General features: G+C 48.6%; 1 protein-coding gene across 1 annotated transcript; it reads left to right on the top strand.

Moving 5' to 3' along the window:
* The first annotated feature begins 8,219 nt into the window (after positions 1 to 8,219).
* Positions 8,220 to 17,104, top strand: SLC25A47 (solute carrier family 25 member 47). Its single transcript, XM_010218084.2, has 6 exons — positions 8,220 to 8,414; positions 14,009 to 14,052; positions 14,355 to 14,426; positions 14,740 to 14,922; positions 15,097 to 15,370; positions 16,800 to 17,104. The coding sequence occupies exons 1-6, from the start codon at positions 8,387 to 8,389 to the stop codon at positions 17,084 to 17,086; spliced, it is 888 nt and encodes a 295-aa protein (XP_010216386.2). The 5' UTR covers positions 8,220 to 8,386; the 3' UTR covers positions 17,087 to 17,104.
* The last annotated feature ends 407 nt before the right edge of the window (positions 17,105 to 17,511 follow it).

Raw genomic sequence — 17,511 nt, 5'->3', positions numbered from 1 at the left:
GCTGCCCCTCCCAGGTTGCTGTAATCTCCCAAGGTCTGTCGTGTCCCTGCATGCTCAAGCTGTTCCTAATAAGCTTCATCTAATGCTACTGAGCTCTGCTGTAATAGGCATGTGCTTCAGATGGGGATTAAAATTAGCAGGGAGAAAAGTGAGGGTTAATTGGTAGAAAGTTTGCTAGTTCAAGGGAGACCTCCCCCTAGAAAATGTAGATGCAAATATAAGTCACTAAGGGCTGACTATGTGTTGTGTTTGGGTGTGAGCTCTGTGATAAAAGAAAGGAAGTCATATAGAGTTTGGTAGCATTACTTGTATCAACTGTTTTGTGTATTGATGCAGAGCTATGTGTATGCGCAAAAATATGCAGTTTGGGAGAGGAGAGCTAACCTGTTGCTCAAGGAAATCGAGACCTAATTATTCTCCTCTTAGCTCATGCTGTTCTGGATAGTTCAAAGGCTTTGTCTGATCTTGCATCCGCTCTGCTGACATGTAACGCCTCCGACTCGCAGCATGAATCAGGCATCATCTGCAAGTTCTTGTGCCCTTGGGGCTCCTGAGGGTTAGATCAGCCGTGGTGGCCTTTCTCCAAACATTGCTTACAACTAGCAGGAATGCATTCCTAGAGAACTGCAGTGAGGGCTTGTGTTTTTCCTGCAATTTTTTTTTTTCTTTTCTCTCTTGTTTGGGAGTATTTAGCTTCTCTTTTGGATGGCACCATGGCCAGCTCTGGGATTACCTGGAAGAAGAAGAATTTCCTTTCCTACAGTCTTCTGGCCCTAGTCCTTCTTCATCTTCCACAGCAATACAATGCTGCGGCATCACAACACCAGTACTTGCTGTGTCATCCAGAAAACCACACCAGTTTCTATCTTTATGTTGATCTGGATTTGGGTCTAGGCTTGTCCATCTTGGCACAGGCTCTCTGAATCCCTCTTCAAGGACTCTCATGGGTGCCAACTCTTTGTGCCCAGCTTACGCGTGCCCAAGGTGGCATTTAGACCACATGCACGCAGCCCTGTGAATGGTGCAAACTGGCTAGCAAGGAAAATCTTGCACTTTGCAGAGACTGCAATTCCAGTGCATCTAGAAATGAAGGCCATTTAGCGTTTCACTGCATGGCTGACAATCTAAAGCAACGGCATATACATCAAAACAATGAAATGGTAGAACAACTGGGACACAATTTTAAGTATGAAAGAAAAATGTACAAGCTGAGTTGTTCTGTGGAAGTGCCCAGTGTCTGAAAAAGATTCTTCTACAAACAAAATCACTTGGTATCTTTGGGTGGATTCATATCCATTTCCCCGGTTTCCCTAAACTGTTGTATTTTCCCTTCTCAGTGTTATGCTGTTGGCTCAGATCTTAGTTGACTCCATTTCCTCAAGATGCAGCTGGCCTTGAAGACAGAGCTGCTATGGTTTTATTGATAGCAGAGTAAATGGTTTTATTATCCTTTAACTTTATTATCTTGAGTGGCTTTAGGGTATTCACTGGTGTAATTATCCCACTGTCTTCAAAGGTGCTATATATCAAATGTTGAAGCTTCATGGCCTGATTAAATGCTTTGATAAGGCTGGTGTTTAAAAACCTGGTAAAACATGTCTAATACACATGTTAAAGTCCTGTTGAAACAGCTGCTTTGATTTCAGATCCACAGAGATAGGGGCTCTGGGGTCCCCCGAAGAGTCCTGCTCAGGAGCTCGGGCTGCGAGACCCCTCAGTTCCAGGAGAAAGCATGGCTGTGAGGGCTGAATAATTGTTCAAGCTAATACGTGGGGTCTGAGCGTAGGAGCTGTGGAGACCAAGAGCTGCTTCAGGAAGGAAGCAGCTCAGTATGCTCCGGCCAGAGCTGTGAAGTGCCCTGATAAAGCTGAGATAGGTCCAACTTTTCATGGTTTATCCCAATGAAGTGGAATGTTTTTATTATTAGGCATGCATATCATGTGGAAATCCTACCTTTGTCAGTTTAATGGAGGAGGCCAAATTCTGGCATGTGCTTTCCGTTCTTTGTTTTGGATTCTACTCCATAACACTATTGTGTACACGGAGGAACGTTTTTAGTTTGAGCTATTGGTTTTAAATGTACTGGTCTATTGCAAAAGGCAAATGGAAGAAGTGCAGCTTGCATTTAAAATACTCATCATCTATAATGATTTGCTGCAAGAATGCATCCATATTCATATTAATCTGTTTTATGCTTTGTTTAAAATGTAAATCCATGCCCAAAATCCCTGTGTGCTTCCCTGCAATAAGTGACAAACTCAAAGACACAAAGCAGGAAAAAAAGTGTTTACAGGAGTTAGTCCAAAGTCCTTTTCTCAGCAATACTTTTAATTTCAAACAAGAATGTTACTCAGTCACCCACCAAATATACTTGGGACTTGAGCAAAAAAACAGTCTCTTGGGAAATTGTTTAGAAAGGAAGATAAAAAAGTATTTGGCATTTCTGTAACATTTTCCAGTATGGAAAATAATATTTTACGATATAGATTAAATGTCAAGTTGTTTCTGTGAAGTAAAAACACGCAGTTATTTGTAATTCACAGATAAGAAGAATGGTCCTTGTCCTTCATTCCTAAGGGAAGAGGAAGCAGAGCTAAGAGGAGAACAACTTCTGCCCAGCTCCCAGCTTTGTTTTTAAGCCACTATGTTTGTTTTTATAGTGACATTCCTGTAAGGCAAATAATTTCTCTACTAACAGCTACATAAATATACTTTCAACACTGTACTTGAAATCCTTTGGCACAGTTTGTATTCACAAAAAGTTGATGATTGAGAGCCCAGGTCTCCCGCAGGACCAAAATGCTCAGCTATTTCACAGTGTAGAGGCACGGTGCAGCGAGCCAGGGAGAAGCGCTGTGACGGAGCGAGGAGACAGAGCCAGAGAAGGCGGGAATGTGTCGGGAGGCAAAGCCACCAAGGTTTATGGGCAGGGATATTTGCAGTATCTTGGCCTGTCTTCGCGATAGCTTCCTGCTGGTCATACACGGCCTTCCAGCAGCCATAGGCGGTATGGCTGTTACTGTGTTACACAAAATGGCATGGGTTTGTCAGGATTTCAGAGATTCCAAGAAAAGCTTCAGAGGCCTCTGAGAGAGCGGCAGAGCAGAGTGACAAACGTGTCCCCAGGGAGGCGTCCTGAGTGCTCATTGAGATGGGCGCTCATGGCTCCTGAGCAGGGAAGCACAAATCGGGGAGGATCAGTGAGGCTGTGCACGGCGCGCGACGGTGGGAAGCCAGTGCTGTTTGTACTGGGCACAGGGCGCTCTTTGCTGCAGCTGCTGAGAAAACAGCTGTGGCAACCCCTGGCTTGGAGATGAGTCTTCTCCAGCCTGACCCTATGGAAAAGGTCCTCAAGGCACGGATTTGAACACTTCTGCCTGAAACGGGGCTGTGTACGTCGCTTACGCGGGGCTGCAGCAAGCACTGCTGAGTCTGCACGGAGCAGGCCAGCCTGGCTGCTGGCAGCTGTTTGCCCGCAGCAGGGCTGGGGTCTGCACGGACATTAAATGTGCTGGGTAGCACAAGTTTTTAGGGGAAATGATTCATTTTTGCTTCAGTGTGTTAGCTAATGCTATATGCTTTCATTTGTTCTTCACTCCCACAAGATAAAAATCTTCTTAAATTCTTTTGTTTGTATCCCCTTTTAGCATAAACTCATAATAACACTGGTATTTAGAAATCTTTTTTCTTTTTTTTTTCTGAATTTGTTAGTGCTGTTTTTGCCAGCTAAGTACCTTTATAACAATCTATCCCATGTGATTTTAGCAGCTGATATCAAATTCATAAATAACAATGTTTTACAATCCTAGAGTCCGATTTCTTCTAAATTTCCAGGTAACTGATGTTGTTAAATCACTTGGGTAGTTCCAGTGGGCAGAAAGACAGTGAGCTAGTCAAAATGCTGGCATTTTGGACATAGCACCTCATACATTTTTCACTGGGCTAAAGCACCTGAGGGGGACATCCTGAGAATATTGGGACAAAAGACATAGGGACACAGGCCCTGGAGACAGAGCTGGTTCTGTAATGGCACCGTAAATGTGCTCTGTGGTTGTTGCTGCTCCTGTGTCTCTAGGCTTCCCCACCAGAGCAGCTGTGTTTTAGAGCTACAAACACCTGAACTGTCCCTGCTGCTAACAGGAGGCTCGAGGGCAGTACATTAATATTGTTATGACAAATAGATACTCCCCTCCTGCCAGGCAGAGGCAGGTGAACGCCTGCCCTGCGGGAGCAGGATAAAGAACTTGCCATCTCTCCAAGCCTGCTGCCAGCTCAGATCTCCTGTCAGTTAGAGAGCGGGAAAACGTGCAAGGTGTGGGACAGGCGCTCAGGATGCAGTTAGGAAGCCAACAGCAGTCCTGACAACCCCTCCCTGCAGCAGGGCCGGCAGCTCCTTCCAAAATCCAGTTGTTTAGACTGGCATAAAGTCATTCACAGGAGTTGGTAGATACAGCTGTCATGCTCCCTCTTTCTTGTTGGAAATATTAGCATCTGGGGAGAAGATTTAAATAACATTTAAAAAGAACCTGGAGAACAATGCAGTTTTGAATGCATATTTTCTTAGGGGTGTTTTTGTAGGGTGGGGGCTAGCACTGCTATTTCCCCTTTTCCTATGAATCACTCCGGAGCTGAGACGTTCGGGTGTCTCACCAGTGCCTGAACCCCTCGTGGTGACCCTGTGGCAGGGGGCACGCATATGTCTGTAGCACTGATGAGCAGATTACGTGCAGAGAGGTTACTTTCTTTGGAAATGTGTGTGGAAACAGCCCAAGTTACATCAGCTTTCCAGTGGCGAAATCACTGACCATTTATACCCGTCCAGAAGTGATGCAGTTGGCAGCGCTCAGAGTGGTTTCCTTATGGGTTTTGTTTGTTTTGCTGTGAAACACCTGCCATGAACCTCTGAGTCCTTGGTATTATTGGCTTTTATCTCTTACCTGAGATAAAGGACAATGAGGCAGTTTGATCGGAAAGTCTGCGCCAGAACCGTGGCCAGCCGGGTCCACCCCTTTTTCCACCCACCGACTCGCAAGCCAAGTTCCAGGCTCCGCGGCTCAATACCGCCCTTGTCGCTCTCGCCTCTTCTGCAATTTGCAAATAGCCCCGTGACGTAGCAAGGGCTAATGCTGTTTGAACAGTCTCTTCAGTCAAGGATTTTCTAAAATAATCTGTCCAGAAATTAATGGGTCTACATGTGAGTCTGATGTAGAACAGTGCGGAGGGAATAGAAAATGCAGCCCGTAATGCCATGAAGTGAGGTTCCTCAGCAAACCTGGCCTGATGACCTGGCAGGGGGTTGCAGAGGCTGAAGAGGATGGGCTTTTCTTTCGCTCTGCAGGATGGACAGGCTAATGCCCTGGGGATGACTCCAGAGGGAGAGGGGTAAAGGGACACTTCTGTCCTTATATCTCACCTGAAAGGTCCCATTTAACCCGGATTACCTACCCTACCCACCTATCTCCTGTTACTTGCCCCATCCAGCTCTGTCTTTGGTTCACACACTTGTACCAGTCCTTTAGCCTTGCTGCCCCTTTAGCCATTACCCTGTTCTCTCAGTTTGAGTGGGCAGATGGATGTCTCCACCCATGAAGCAAAAGCACAAAGACCTTTAAGGGCTCCAAATCTCTATGAGGACTCCTGAGAAGGGAAGCTGGATCATTAGGATCTTTTTCTTTAGCACAGAGATGGTCCATACCAGGAATTTGCAAGGACAAGCTGTCAAGTTGCCAGCCCCAGGCCCGCTAGCTCAGCATCCCTTGGGAAGCAAAGGACTCTTGCCCCACTAATTCTGTTGGGTATTCAACCCAGTGGACCACTATGTGTGTTAAACCATCTTCAAATCAAGAGGGAAACAAGCAGTGAGCTGGTTTCTTGCAGTTCTGGGAGTGTTAACAGATAACAGCAAATGCAGTAACATGTGTTTCATTTCTGAGATGAGATTTCCTTTAGGAATCACACCTTTCTTAGCACTTGCTCACATATGAGCCCTTCTACACCCACCTAATGCTTCACTTCGAGCAGTCTCTGCTCTCGTCTCCATCACGTGGCAGCTCAGCCAAGTGAGTCACACAGCTAAAATCACACACCCCGGCAGCAGATAGTGCTTTCCTCTAAACCCTGGCCAGACACCTAAGGAGAAGGGCTGGGGGCTGCTACAGAGATGACTGGATCCCGACACGATGCTGCTTTGGGCCTGCATTGCTACCACTGCCCTCCTAAGTCCCCAGCCAGGCGAGTGCCTGTGAAGGAGCTGGGCACTCACACTCACCCTGGGCAGCCTGTCCCTGCGCTGCAGCTTCATGGGACAAGGCTGCAAGTGCCAAAGTATTCACATTTCAGATGCCCTTCTGAACTGCTTCTAGTTACGGAACGATTCCAGTCATAGAGAAAATGTGATTTATCATGGTCTACTTCATCAATATGACCAAAGTTATAATCAAAAGACTATCAGAATGCTAAAATCTAGAAGAAGTTTTTTACTGTATACAACAAACTACCATTTTGATTGAAGTGTTTTAGTGAATGCATGCAAAAGATCATAAAAGTGCGTTAATTTTATCTTGCAGAAAGGAAGTCCCACACCAGCTGCCACTGCTGGCTGGGGCACACAAGGACAGCACCAGGGAAGGGCTTGTAGAAGAAATGGAAATGAAGGCACCTTTCCCCACACTTGGCACACATGGACTCTTGATGAACCGTTAATAATTCCTGTGTGGTTACCAGATGTAACAGGCAGGGTATTGAATAACTCAGTGCGTTTCAGCAGCCACACTACTGTCTGTCTAGGTAATATTTTACTTCTGTTTTTAAGTTCTTGCTGTCTTTGCATAATGTTACACTATGGAATAAAATGCTCTCTTCAGCTCAGACCATGTTCAGTGAAGGGGTTGTAAGAAGTTGTGCAAAGTAGGTTGACAGGAATCCTTTAATATTCAGTTCCCAGAGACTCCCAGTTCTGACATGTGCTGTGTGTCACTGACACAACTGGCCCACCAGAACATGCACTTCAGAGAGAAATGGCTTCTTGTGAAATGTGCTGGAGGCTTCGCACTGGGGCTAAGGTCCTCAGCTTCTGCCAGCGGCCGTGAAATATCTTCTCACTTTCCTGCCAATGTGGCCGGGCTGTGACCCGGGGAAACCTCTTCAGGAGCTGTGCATTCAGATTATGACTTGGCAAGTCTTTACCGCATTGGGACTTCAGTTTCCAGGTCTGTTCTGGGCAAAACACAGCCGCTCGTGCGCAGAGGTGGCTGCCCTCCAGTGCTGTTGTGCAAAAATAGGCAGCGCAGCACAGCCAAGAGCCCTTCTCTTAGCAGCACTTTTCTCTTTCCCCTACTGGGATCAGTCCCCGATACACTGTGCAGAGCAGGAAAACTCTGAGGGGTCTCTCCTCTGCCCCCAGCGAATCTTCCTTAGTTCCAAGGAGAAGATTTTGGTGCTTTTCTTCTATGTCCCTTGGATTTTTTCTAGGTGAACCAAAATTCTCCAGAAAACCATGTTTGGCTTCTAGCAGTGGGGGTGGATCAGGAATCAAAAATGAGGTTCTGACATCAGTCTCCTGGCCAAATCTCATCCTTCACCTTTCCCAGCTGGGGCTGGGTGCAGGTGGGTGATATGCTCCAGCAGCAACGATTCCTGCTCCCCTGCTGAACTGGTGATTGGGAGATATTGGAAAGGGGGCCAGGAGGCTGAGCTCCTCGGGGCTGGGGTAACCACTCTGCAGCCTGGCAGGGAAGCAGTTGGGTTTATTTCTGGATTTCACCATGTGAGTAGGCAGTGAGTAGGTAAAGATTCATGGGGATCTGAGTTGGGCTTTAGGGCTCACCAGGAAAGCCAAGGCAGGGAGATCCCTGGGGAGCATGGGAAGAGCACAAGCTCTGTCCTTGGCAAGAAGGGGTCTGCTCCAACAGGACTGTGCTGGGGGGGAAAGGAGGTGTCACTCACCTGTGACACAGGGTGAACACCCTTCAGCAAATGAGGGTGCAAAGCCATCTGCCAGGATTAATAAATTTGATAGAGAATGTCCTCTTCCTAGCCCACGTAACCTGGCCAGGCACCTCCCCTTGTGATTTTCCAGGCAACGAGGCACGGGGTCCGGCGGCTCTGGCGCAGCATTGCAGGGCTTCGCGGGATTACTTATTTACTGTGTTCCTGGAACCAATCCAAGCTGCCTGTCTCTGCCTCCCGTGCAGGCTCATCGGGAATGCAGCAGGCTCGCAGCCCCCAGAGGCAAGCAAAGGCGGTAGGAAGGTGGTTCATGCTGCAGATCACGCTGCCTCTGACAGACCTGCGGGGCTGTGTTTCTTAAACGACTGAATTGCAGCCCTCCCTTCTTCTGCTTCCCTTACCCCTAATCCGGGTAACTAAGGCAGCAGACTCGGTCCGGATGGATTTCATTGCCGGGGCCATTGGAGGTAAATAAATCAAGTAGTGCTTGTTGATGAAAGCAGATAGCTGTGTTTCCTTGTTATTAAGCTGATGGGCAGGTCCTAGTGGCAACGATAGAGCTGGGTGTCTTTTGGTGGGGGCTGCTTGTTAAAAATGTATTGTTTAATAAGCGGGAAATGTCAGCAGGTTCACAGAGCTACGGAGGAAATAGCCCTGCAGAGCGTTGGCTGAGGTCATTACCCTGCAATCTCCTCCAGTCTAGTGATGGAGTGAAGCTCTGATAGGAAGAGACTGCGTGGAAAATGCTGCATGCAGATACAAACCGGCAAACATTGCCCGGGCAGCAGATCCTCTCCTGTCTGGTGCCTGGGGGTCCTGGCTGGGGGTCAGTCACAGGTCTGGAGGGCTGAGGGAGCATCTCATGAAACTGGGAAGGGGGGGCACAGCTCTGTGTCAGTAAAGCAGATCTGGAGGAGTGACATTTATGTAATTCTAGGCTGAGACGTATTTGCAGCTCTGATGGTAATTTCACTGCAGGCTGCTGCATAGCAGGCTTTGATCTAGTGAATGCTAGCTATATTTAAACAAAAAAAAAGTGTGTGGTTTAATTTGAGACATTTTGAGGGCACTGCTCAAAACCCAGTTTTGTTTTAAATGACAAAATGTAGCTGCTGGTCTCATTTCTTCTCTGAAATCTCCTTGTCAGATTTAGCACAGTCTCGAATAGCAAGACAAGAGACTTGGGGCCGCCACCGCCAGGGAGGCCAGGTAAACCTGCCAGATGGCTGAGACGCAGCCCAAGCCCTGCATGTCAAAGCTTACTAGGCTCCCGGAGCTGCTGAAATTTGGCAGATTTTTTCTAACCAGGAGTGACCTGTGGCCTTGTCACAAATGGCCATTCACCAGGAGGGCAAATTTTACCCTTTGTGCCCGCTGCACGTCCTGCAGACGCCGGCCAGGTTTGGCTGCTCAGGGATACCCGGAGGTGGCCATTGCTCGAGTATGTCTCGGGATGGATTCTTGATAAGAGAGGGGCCTACAAGCCCTCCATGACATCTCTCCTTTCTGCTACTCCTACTTTGTTGACTGCTAGAACCCACAGCGGAGTTTTGAGCCCAGTGTTGTGGCTGTTTGCAGTAGCCAGTCCAGCTCTGAAGGAGACTCTAAGCCTCGTCTTCAATGTCCTGGTTAATGCTGTCGCTGATGTTGATGAGCTCGGCTCAGCTGGGCAGCAATGCTTGTGCTCTCTGGTGGGACTCCCCAAAGTGGGACAAAATTGCTTTTGTTGGCACTGCTATAACTGAACTACTTAACGATGAACTTTTTTTTGCTAGGGAGTGTGAAGAGTCAAAAACATGGGTCAAGACAGTCCATCAAGGCAGCAAACATCTTGGGAGGTGCCTATGGGCCTGGGAAGTGGGCAGGGGAGGAATCAGCCTGGGAGGGGGCAGGTGGGAAATCTTCCATCTGGAAAGAGAAATGTACTTCCTTATTTTAATGCACTTCATTCCCCTGAGTGCATCAATATTTTAAGAGGGCTGCTGCAATCTTTCAGTGGCAGACAGGGGTGTTTTCTGGCATGTTGTCCCCTCCTGGGAGCTTGCACATAGAGCTTGCACCTGCAAGGTTTTGAGCCCGGGTCCCAACCCTGATGCGGGACAGCTTTCCTATGAGAACAGGGATGTTTTTGGCACTGTGAGGTTGTTTCGCAGCTGTACTTGGTAGACCTGAAGCAGATTTCATGTTCTCAAAGAAGCTGCAAACCCAGCTGAACTGCTTCAAGCAACCCAAGTGGCAAAAGAGATAACAACAGAGCCCGTGTTTAGTAAACGATGTTCTCGTGACCTTGTTGTGTTTTCTGGATGTTTTGGAGAAAACACAGCTTGGGCACCTCAGAAAAACAGCAGAGGTGTAGCCCCTTTGAAACCCATGTAAAGATTCGGCCTGGCACAGGAGCAGACATGAATACTGTTGTGCTTCTCTCTGAGCTCCTGTGTCTGTGCACAGGGTATAAACTGAGCACCTTCGGCCTGCGAAAACAGTGACCTGCTGTGATTCCAGATGAAACCAACAGGAGGGAAACTTGTTTAGCAAGTAAATTTGGAGTTTTTCAGTAATGACAAAATGAGGCTGGAGGTGCAGGAAAACAGCTCATCTCTAAGGATGTCCTTGATGGCCAATACAGCTGACCCTGCTCTGAGCAGGAGGTTGCGCTAGAGGCCTCCTTAGGTCCCTCCCAACCTCCCTTTGAGTGTGTGTCCGTTTCGAGCCCTGCTATTGCAGCAACCCAGGCTACAGCAAGGCCTGAGCAGTGATGACTAAGGATGACTTGACTCTTGAGCCTAAGCCAGAGATCTGGGAAAGGGAAGCTGAGGTTTAGCCAATACTGCCCCAGTCTGTGGTATGTCCAGGCTTCTCTGCATCCTGCTGCAAGTTACACACCAGTCACACTTGACCCACAGAGAAATACGCTGTTTCCTTGTCGCTTCACTTGAAACAGCTACTGCTGCCCACTGCCTGGGAAATGTTACTGTATGGAACTCAGATTGTTTGGGGCTTGGGGCAGTTTTAAGGTCCACAGCTCCTTGAAAAGTACAGGTCTTTGGAACTCGCTCTCCATCCATTGCATAGGCCATGATCTCTGCTTCTCCCTGTGTCTCCAGGCCAGGATTTTGCCTGCAGCGCAGAGCTGTGACATCTGGTGGCCTCCGCAGAGCTACTGGCTGTCTATTGATTTGCCATTCTAGTGGTAGGGTCCCTCATTATGTTAATTGCCATTAACTGCAATTAATTATAAATGGCCTGACTAGTGAAGAGATGATGAGTTATCAGGTTTTGTGCCTACTCTGTGGGTGTGTATAGGGACTGCTGTAGCCTCCACACAGTATCTGAGGATATCTCAGATAAAGCAAGCAGGAAAACTGGCTGGCTAAACCCCATCACTTATCATTTTGCCAGTATTTTCTTCACATTGGTACAGTGTTACTGAATGGGAGCCCCATACGATCACATTCCCATAGGCATCCTATACATAGCTGGCCTTTGTTGCTTCTGCTGTGCAGTGCATGTACGGGTGAGGCTATCTTTGTCCCAGGCTATTTATATCACTTGACCTTGGACAGAGTCCTTCTTCCTTGCTCTTGACGGACTTGGCTTGGCTTCTCAGCCAAAAGTCTTGACTGCCTTGAGTGCTCTGGTTCTTTAGGAGCTCAATTCATGGCAGACTGTGGTTGCTGGGAGGATCTGGGGGCTCACCTCTCTCCTTTAATGGGAACAGTGAAAAGTTTATCTTTATGGTCTTTTGCCAGGCAGGGATATTTTGTTCCCATGGAAACAAAGGTGAATAGGAGCCCTTTGGATGAAAAGTGATGGGGAACAAGATGGTTTGGGGCAACCTGCTTTTTTTTTGTCAGTGTTGCTGTTTCCCTTCATCTTAACATGTGAACAGAGCGAATGCTCCACAAGGGAAGCACTTTTTGTTCAGTTCTGACCCAGATCAGCCCTGGTACCTGAAATCCATGAGCCAGTGAAAAGTTGTGAGGCTCCGACCTCCCTGAGCATGGTGGAGCAAAGTGGGTGTCACCTGCATAACACACTGTGCCCTTGCGTGGCCAGCGTCTGGGCCGCCCCGGCTGCTGCTTTTAGGATTGGGAAGTTTGGAGCTGATGTACTGCCAAATCCTGGGTGCCTGGGCCAGTGCACAGCACAGTCATGTTGGCACTGACTTATCTGCTGCTCTGCCCAGCTGGAGAGGTCGCTGGGTTGAGGCCGGGCAATCTGGGGCAGCGCGGGTGGCCAGAGGTCACTTGGTGCGTTGTCACCGTCCGCTCAGCTGGATGCCTTGCTCCTCCTGGCTGTTTTATTCTGCTGTTACTTCCTTCTGTCCTGAGCTTGCTTTATCCCTCCCTCCCTCTTTCTTCCTCTCTCTCTCTTTCAACCTTATCTCATTTTGGCTTTGAAACACAAAAGGCAGCTCCTTGGCCCATTCAATGTCTCAGCTGCTATTGATCTGTCCTGCTGGCAGATCCGATAGAGTTTTTGCAGAATGAACCTCATTTTTCCTTCTGCAATAGGCCTCTGCCCGTTGTTTTCTCATGAGTAAAGCCCTGCAGGCTTTGGCAGCTGATGACTCACGCCAGCAGCTGCTGCTCTTCTCCAAAATCAGTAGAGCTGCTCTGAGTTCCCGAGGAGCAATGTAATCGCAGGTGAACCCGCCGCCTGAAATGATGGCAGTGACAGATACATTTCCAAGTAGCTTCCTTATTTCTTAAAAAAGGAAAAAAGGAAGGAATAAAAAACGTCAGTTTCTAATTCACAGGCCACCTGAAGCACAGTGTTTTTATGACTTCCTAGCTCCCTGAAGAGCTCATATAAGCTGTTTTATGAACTTGATCTCTGTATAAACAACCCACATGGATCCAGCTGCATTGTTGCCCAGCTGCTTTCCTTGTGGGTCACTTGGCAGTTTATATCCGCAGAGGAACTTGCCTCATGGGCCCTGTTGCTGCCTGTGTGAGCAGACATGTGTAGATGGGGCCGAGGGGGGCAGCGGAGGTGAGGGCAGCCCTGCTGTGCTGAGCTATTCCCGACTCCTTCCCTATCTGCAGTTAAGGCAGTAACTTCGTCTCACGGGATCAGCATGTTTCCTGCCCCGGCAGCTATTTTAAGGCCTCAGAATGAGCCTGGGTGCTGGCGGAGGGTTGACAAATCCCCCGAGACTGCTGAAAATGCCGTTGCTGTCAGCAGAGGGGACTAGGGGTCAGCTGTGCGCGGGGCCGGGCTGCCTGTCGCTAATCCAGAGCTTGATCCCGCGGATCCTGAAGCGGGGGGCCGGGCTGGCGTGGGCTCTGCCCTGCCCAGGCCTGATTTGCCATCGCTCCCTGAGCTGGCTTTGCAGCATACGGAGATGCCCGACGCAGGCAGGGAAGGCTCTACAGGGGCTTGGACCAGCAAGGGGCTGTGACCCTCCCGCTCAGGGAATTTTTTACTCTTTCTGTGCCTTGCAAAGGGTGGCCAGGCCACATGCACCTGTGGCAGGCAGGAGGCCCTCTCCTGTCACCAGGGTGGAAGACAGCTTGGGGAAAACGTGCCACCTCTGAGAACCCCTGTCTTTGGAAAGGTCCCTGTACTTTTAGTGCTAAATCTCCCCGAGTCGAGCGTGCGGCGCCAGAATCGCTCAGCAGTACTCGCAGACCCTCCTGTGAGCAGAGGTGCTTTGCTGCTCCTCTGAGCGTGGCTTGGCCATGGTCCAGAGATGCTTCACTGCCTAAACCGAGAGGGGGACAGGAAGGGTCCAGATGGGCAGTGCATGTTATCCCGTCCACCTTCCCGACGAGCCCCTTCCCTAGGGGCTGCTCCGAGCCCCGGAGCTGGTGGCACCCATGGTCCCCTCCTGCAGTGGTGGCTTCTGCGCCTCTGTCACAGCGCTTGGATCCCTACTCCAAAGGTGCTTCAGAGAAATCTGCCCATTTCGCTCTGTCATCGTTGGCTTAAACGTCCCAGCTGGAGCTCAAGGGAGATTTGGGGAGCTAAGGAGCCTGGAGCTGTGTTTCTCTGTGGTCCCCCCTTGCACTGGCCCAGGAAAGTGCTGCTAATCATGTGCCTACGATGTCTGTTGCAGGTGGTCTAAGCACAGCAGTGGGGTATCCGCTGGATACAGTGAAGGTACCTGTTGGAACTTTATTTCTTGGCTGCGGACTGAAGGCAAACAGACCATTTTGCCTTTTTTCCCCCCCTTTAAGAAAATCAGTCTGGTAACTGAATGCTTTAATCTTTGTTCCATTCAATTCTCTTCATTTTACTCTCTTCATTTGGTTGTGTGATTTTTGCTCTTTTTAAAAAACTTAACTTACTCAGGAATGCTGTTTTATGATTAACTAACTGCTTTGATGGTAAAGCATTACTGGATTGAAAAATATGTTTTTACATCTGCTGTCCATGTTTCAAAGTTGCCCCTGTGTTCCTAGGTGAGGATTCAGACCGAAAGGCGTTACAGAGGAATCTGGCACTGCATTCAAGAAACCTACAGGACAGAAAAGGTAGGTGGTCACACGAGCTGCTTGTCCAAGCTACAGAGGCCTTCAGGCTTCTGCTCGGGGTAGCAGCGCGAGAGGCCTCCTAAGAAGCAGAGTCGCAGAACTCCTTTGGGGAGGACAGACCACAGTTACATATAACCATTTTATAACCATTTTTCTGGGAGAAGGGTTAGCATCAAACTCAGCTTTGCCTCTATAAAAATAGAAATAAGTTTGACTCAGCAATATCAGGGCAGTGTTTTAGAGTGGATACCTTTCCATGCTGTTCTCTCTTCTTAAAACTCTTTTTTTTTTTCCTTTCTCTATCTCCAACCAGGTCTGGGGCTTTTACAAAGGCATATCTGCCTCCGTCTTCTCGGTGTCACTGATTTCCTCTGTTTCGTTTGGCACCTACAGAAACTTCCTCCGCAGCATCTGCAAATGGCGATATGGCACTGCTGACGCAAAGCCCTCCAAGCTGGATATTGTCCTTGCTGGAAGTGCTACGGGTGCTGTCCGGGTAGGTAAACAGCGGGAAGGACATTGGAGGGAGAGTGAGATCCCGGGGGTCACGCTCCGCCTTAGGGCTTGGTCTGCAGACAGGTCACATAAGGATGTTAGGTGGCAAGGCTGAACTCTGGTTGTTTCCTGCAGGCGCTGCGAAGGTTTAAAATCGTGTCCTCTCCCTTCGCAGGTTATGCTGATGACACCCAGCGAGGTAGCTAAAGTTCGAATGCAAACGCAGAAGCCACCACATCCGTCTGCAGCATCTCCCCATCCTGCCTCCAAGCCCAAGTACCAAGGATCTCTGCACTGCCTGAGGGTGATAGCGAAGGAGGAAGGTTTCGGGGGTCTCTACAAAGGCTGCTCTGCATTACTCTGCAGGGACTGCTCCTCCTCTGCGATATATTTCCTTACCTATTCTGTTCTGTGCAACTGGCTTACACCAGAGGGGAAGAATAAACCAGGTAGGTACGAGAGAGTCTTGCACTATCTGCAGAAAATGGCTTACGTGGTTTCGTACTCAGAGGAAAGTATATTCTCAGCAAGCATTGCCCAGGACCTAGGAGGCCTTGCTCCAACTGTCCCTTGTGAGAAGCAGGTTTTATTATTTCCCTGGCATGTGGAAGGGGTTCCCCTGCCTCCAGCAGTGGGGAGGGTGATCAGGGTAACAGCTTTCTCCCTCCTGGCACATTCCTTGCTGGAACAGTGCAGGCCAGGGGAGTGTTTACACATTTTGGGTTCATTCTTGCCTGTAGCTATAGTACTGAGAGCAGCATTTCCCAGCTGCGTCTGCCCTGAGCCAGTATGAAACCGTCTCTGTGTGGACACGGGGCATGCAGCTGGAAACAAAACACGGGCAAACAACCTGAGCTCCTCCGCAGGGTCAGTCTGCAGCCTCAACATAGAGTCCAGGTGCAGAACCGAGACTGAGGTCAGTCTCAGACAGAACTGAGGTTTTCCAGTGGGTGATTTGGCCCTAAAAAGCAACCATTTATTTCCACCTTTGAGAAAATACGAGAGAGGCAAACCGAGTTTTTCTTCTATTCAGCAAAGGGAGTCTTCCTGAGGAACATGAAAGCAGTGCCGAGCGCTGCCAGGCTGTGGCGGCTCAGAGCAACCGGCTCCTCACTGCGCTCTGCCTGCGTGGGGTTCAAAGGGCTGCTGCCTCCGCACGAAGCAGCATCATGTGTGCAAACCGAGCGCGTGGTGAAATCAAGAGGCCACATGTTTTGCATGAGAGCACCGCGAATACACAAATTAGCTGCTGAAAAGAAACGCAGGTTAAAAAGGTAGCATTTGCTAAGCAGCTTGTGGAAAAAGCTCCTCCTCCTCTTCCCCTTTGCAAGGAGCAAAGTTTGCTGTTTGACTTAGGAGAACGCCCCTGTTCAGCATTTGCATGACTCGCTAAGTGTTTTCCAGCTCTTTTTCACTTTATTCTGCAGCGCAGGTCAAGCTGTGGTCACTGCTCAGGCACTGCACGCCGGGCGCTCATCTCTGGAGCCTGCTGTTTAGATTGCTCTGTGGTGAAAGGGGCAGGAGAGACAAGGGGCCTGGGAAGGCAAATTCCTTGACAGAGACCACACAGGCTGGCTGAATCCAAGGAGAGGATTGGAATTCCAGCAAAATTTGATTGAAAAGCATTTAAAAAATATTAGAGAGCCTACAGGAGTGCAGTCATGTTAATGAATGCAGTCATCCTAGCTTGGCACTGCTAACCATGCCAGACAGTAAAATTTCAGTTTAGTGCTTTCTGTTCTCTTTTCTGTTCCTAAAATTATTTGTGTAACTAGATCAGGAGAGACTTTAAATAGGCAGCTGCAGAAAATACATTGGACATTCTTGAAGCTTTAGCAACTCAAGGCTGAAGTCAACCCCCTTCCTCTTCGCTTGCAGGTTTCCTCGTTGTGCTGCTTTCTGGTGGCTTTGCTGGGGTCCTGGCCTGGGGATTAGCTACTCCTATGGATGTCCTCAAATCCCGGCTGCAGACGGACGAGTCGGGACTGCACAAGTACAAAGGCCTCGTCCACTGCGCCCGGGAAAGCGTGAGGCAGGAGGGAGTCAAAGTGCTTTTCAAAGGACTGGGTTTAAACTGCATGCGGGCCTTTCCTGTCAACATGGTTGTATTTGTAACCTATGAGGCTGTGCTGAGGTTTACGAATCATCTCACAGATGAAAAATAGCTTATGTCACTCTGTTCAGAGGTGTATTTTTTAATTCATTTTTTTGGTAACAACATACACAAAAACTGCTGAACTCCGCTCTCGCTGATGGTCAGGGTAAGAGGTAGGGGCATCGCAGCACAAAACTGGTAACTGATCTTCTCATTGGACTCTTACAGGATCACAAACTCATGAGGAAGCCTTGTACTTTCAGTCAATTTTCCTTTTATCCTGTTAATGAACATAGACTCTAGCTACTATGGAAGCCATTGAAACTTTTGCAAATATTTATGTCCTAAAAAGCTGTCAGTCTGGCTAGAGATTTTTGACAACAGATTCACCTTTTCTACCAGGACAAAAACCGATCTTTACTACCAAGGCAAGAGTTGAGGGCAGTTTGTGTGTGTTAGATTTAACACTATACAATGCGTGCTGTTTATATGTAA

The sequence above is a fragment of the Tinamus guttatus genome, unplaced genomic scaffold (assembly GCF_059628265.1).
Source record: "Tinamus guttatus ecotype Peru unplaced genomic scaffold, ASM5962826v1 Tinamus_guttatus_pri_ptg000048l, whole genome shotgun sequence".
NCBI classification, from domain to species: domain Eukaryota; kingdom Metazoa; phylum Chordata; class Aves; order Tinamiformes; family Tinamidae; genus Tinamus; species Tinamus guttatus.
The sequence above is the reverse complement of the archived record's forward strand: the minus strand, read 5'-3'. Positions and strand labels throughout refer to the sequence as shown.

Bases quoted from the DNA above. Each gene is read 5' to 3' on its own strand.
- SLC25A47 (XM_010218084.2), top strand. From the start codon at position 8,387: ATGGATTTCATTGCCGGGGCCATTGGAG. The intron at 14,427-14,739 runs GTAGGTGGTCAC...ATCTCCAACCAG, and splicing joins AAACCTACAGGACAGAAAAG to GTCTGGGGCTTTTACAAAGG. The intron at 14,923-15,096 runs GTAGGTAAACAG...CTCCCTTCGCAG, and splicing joins GTGCTACGGGTGCTGTCCGG to GTTATGCTGATGACACCCAG.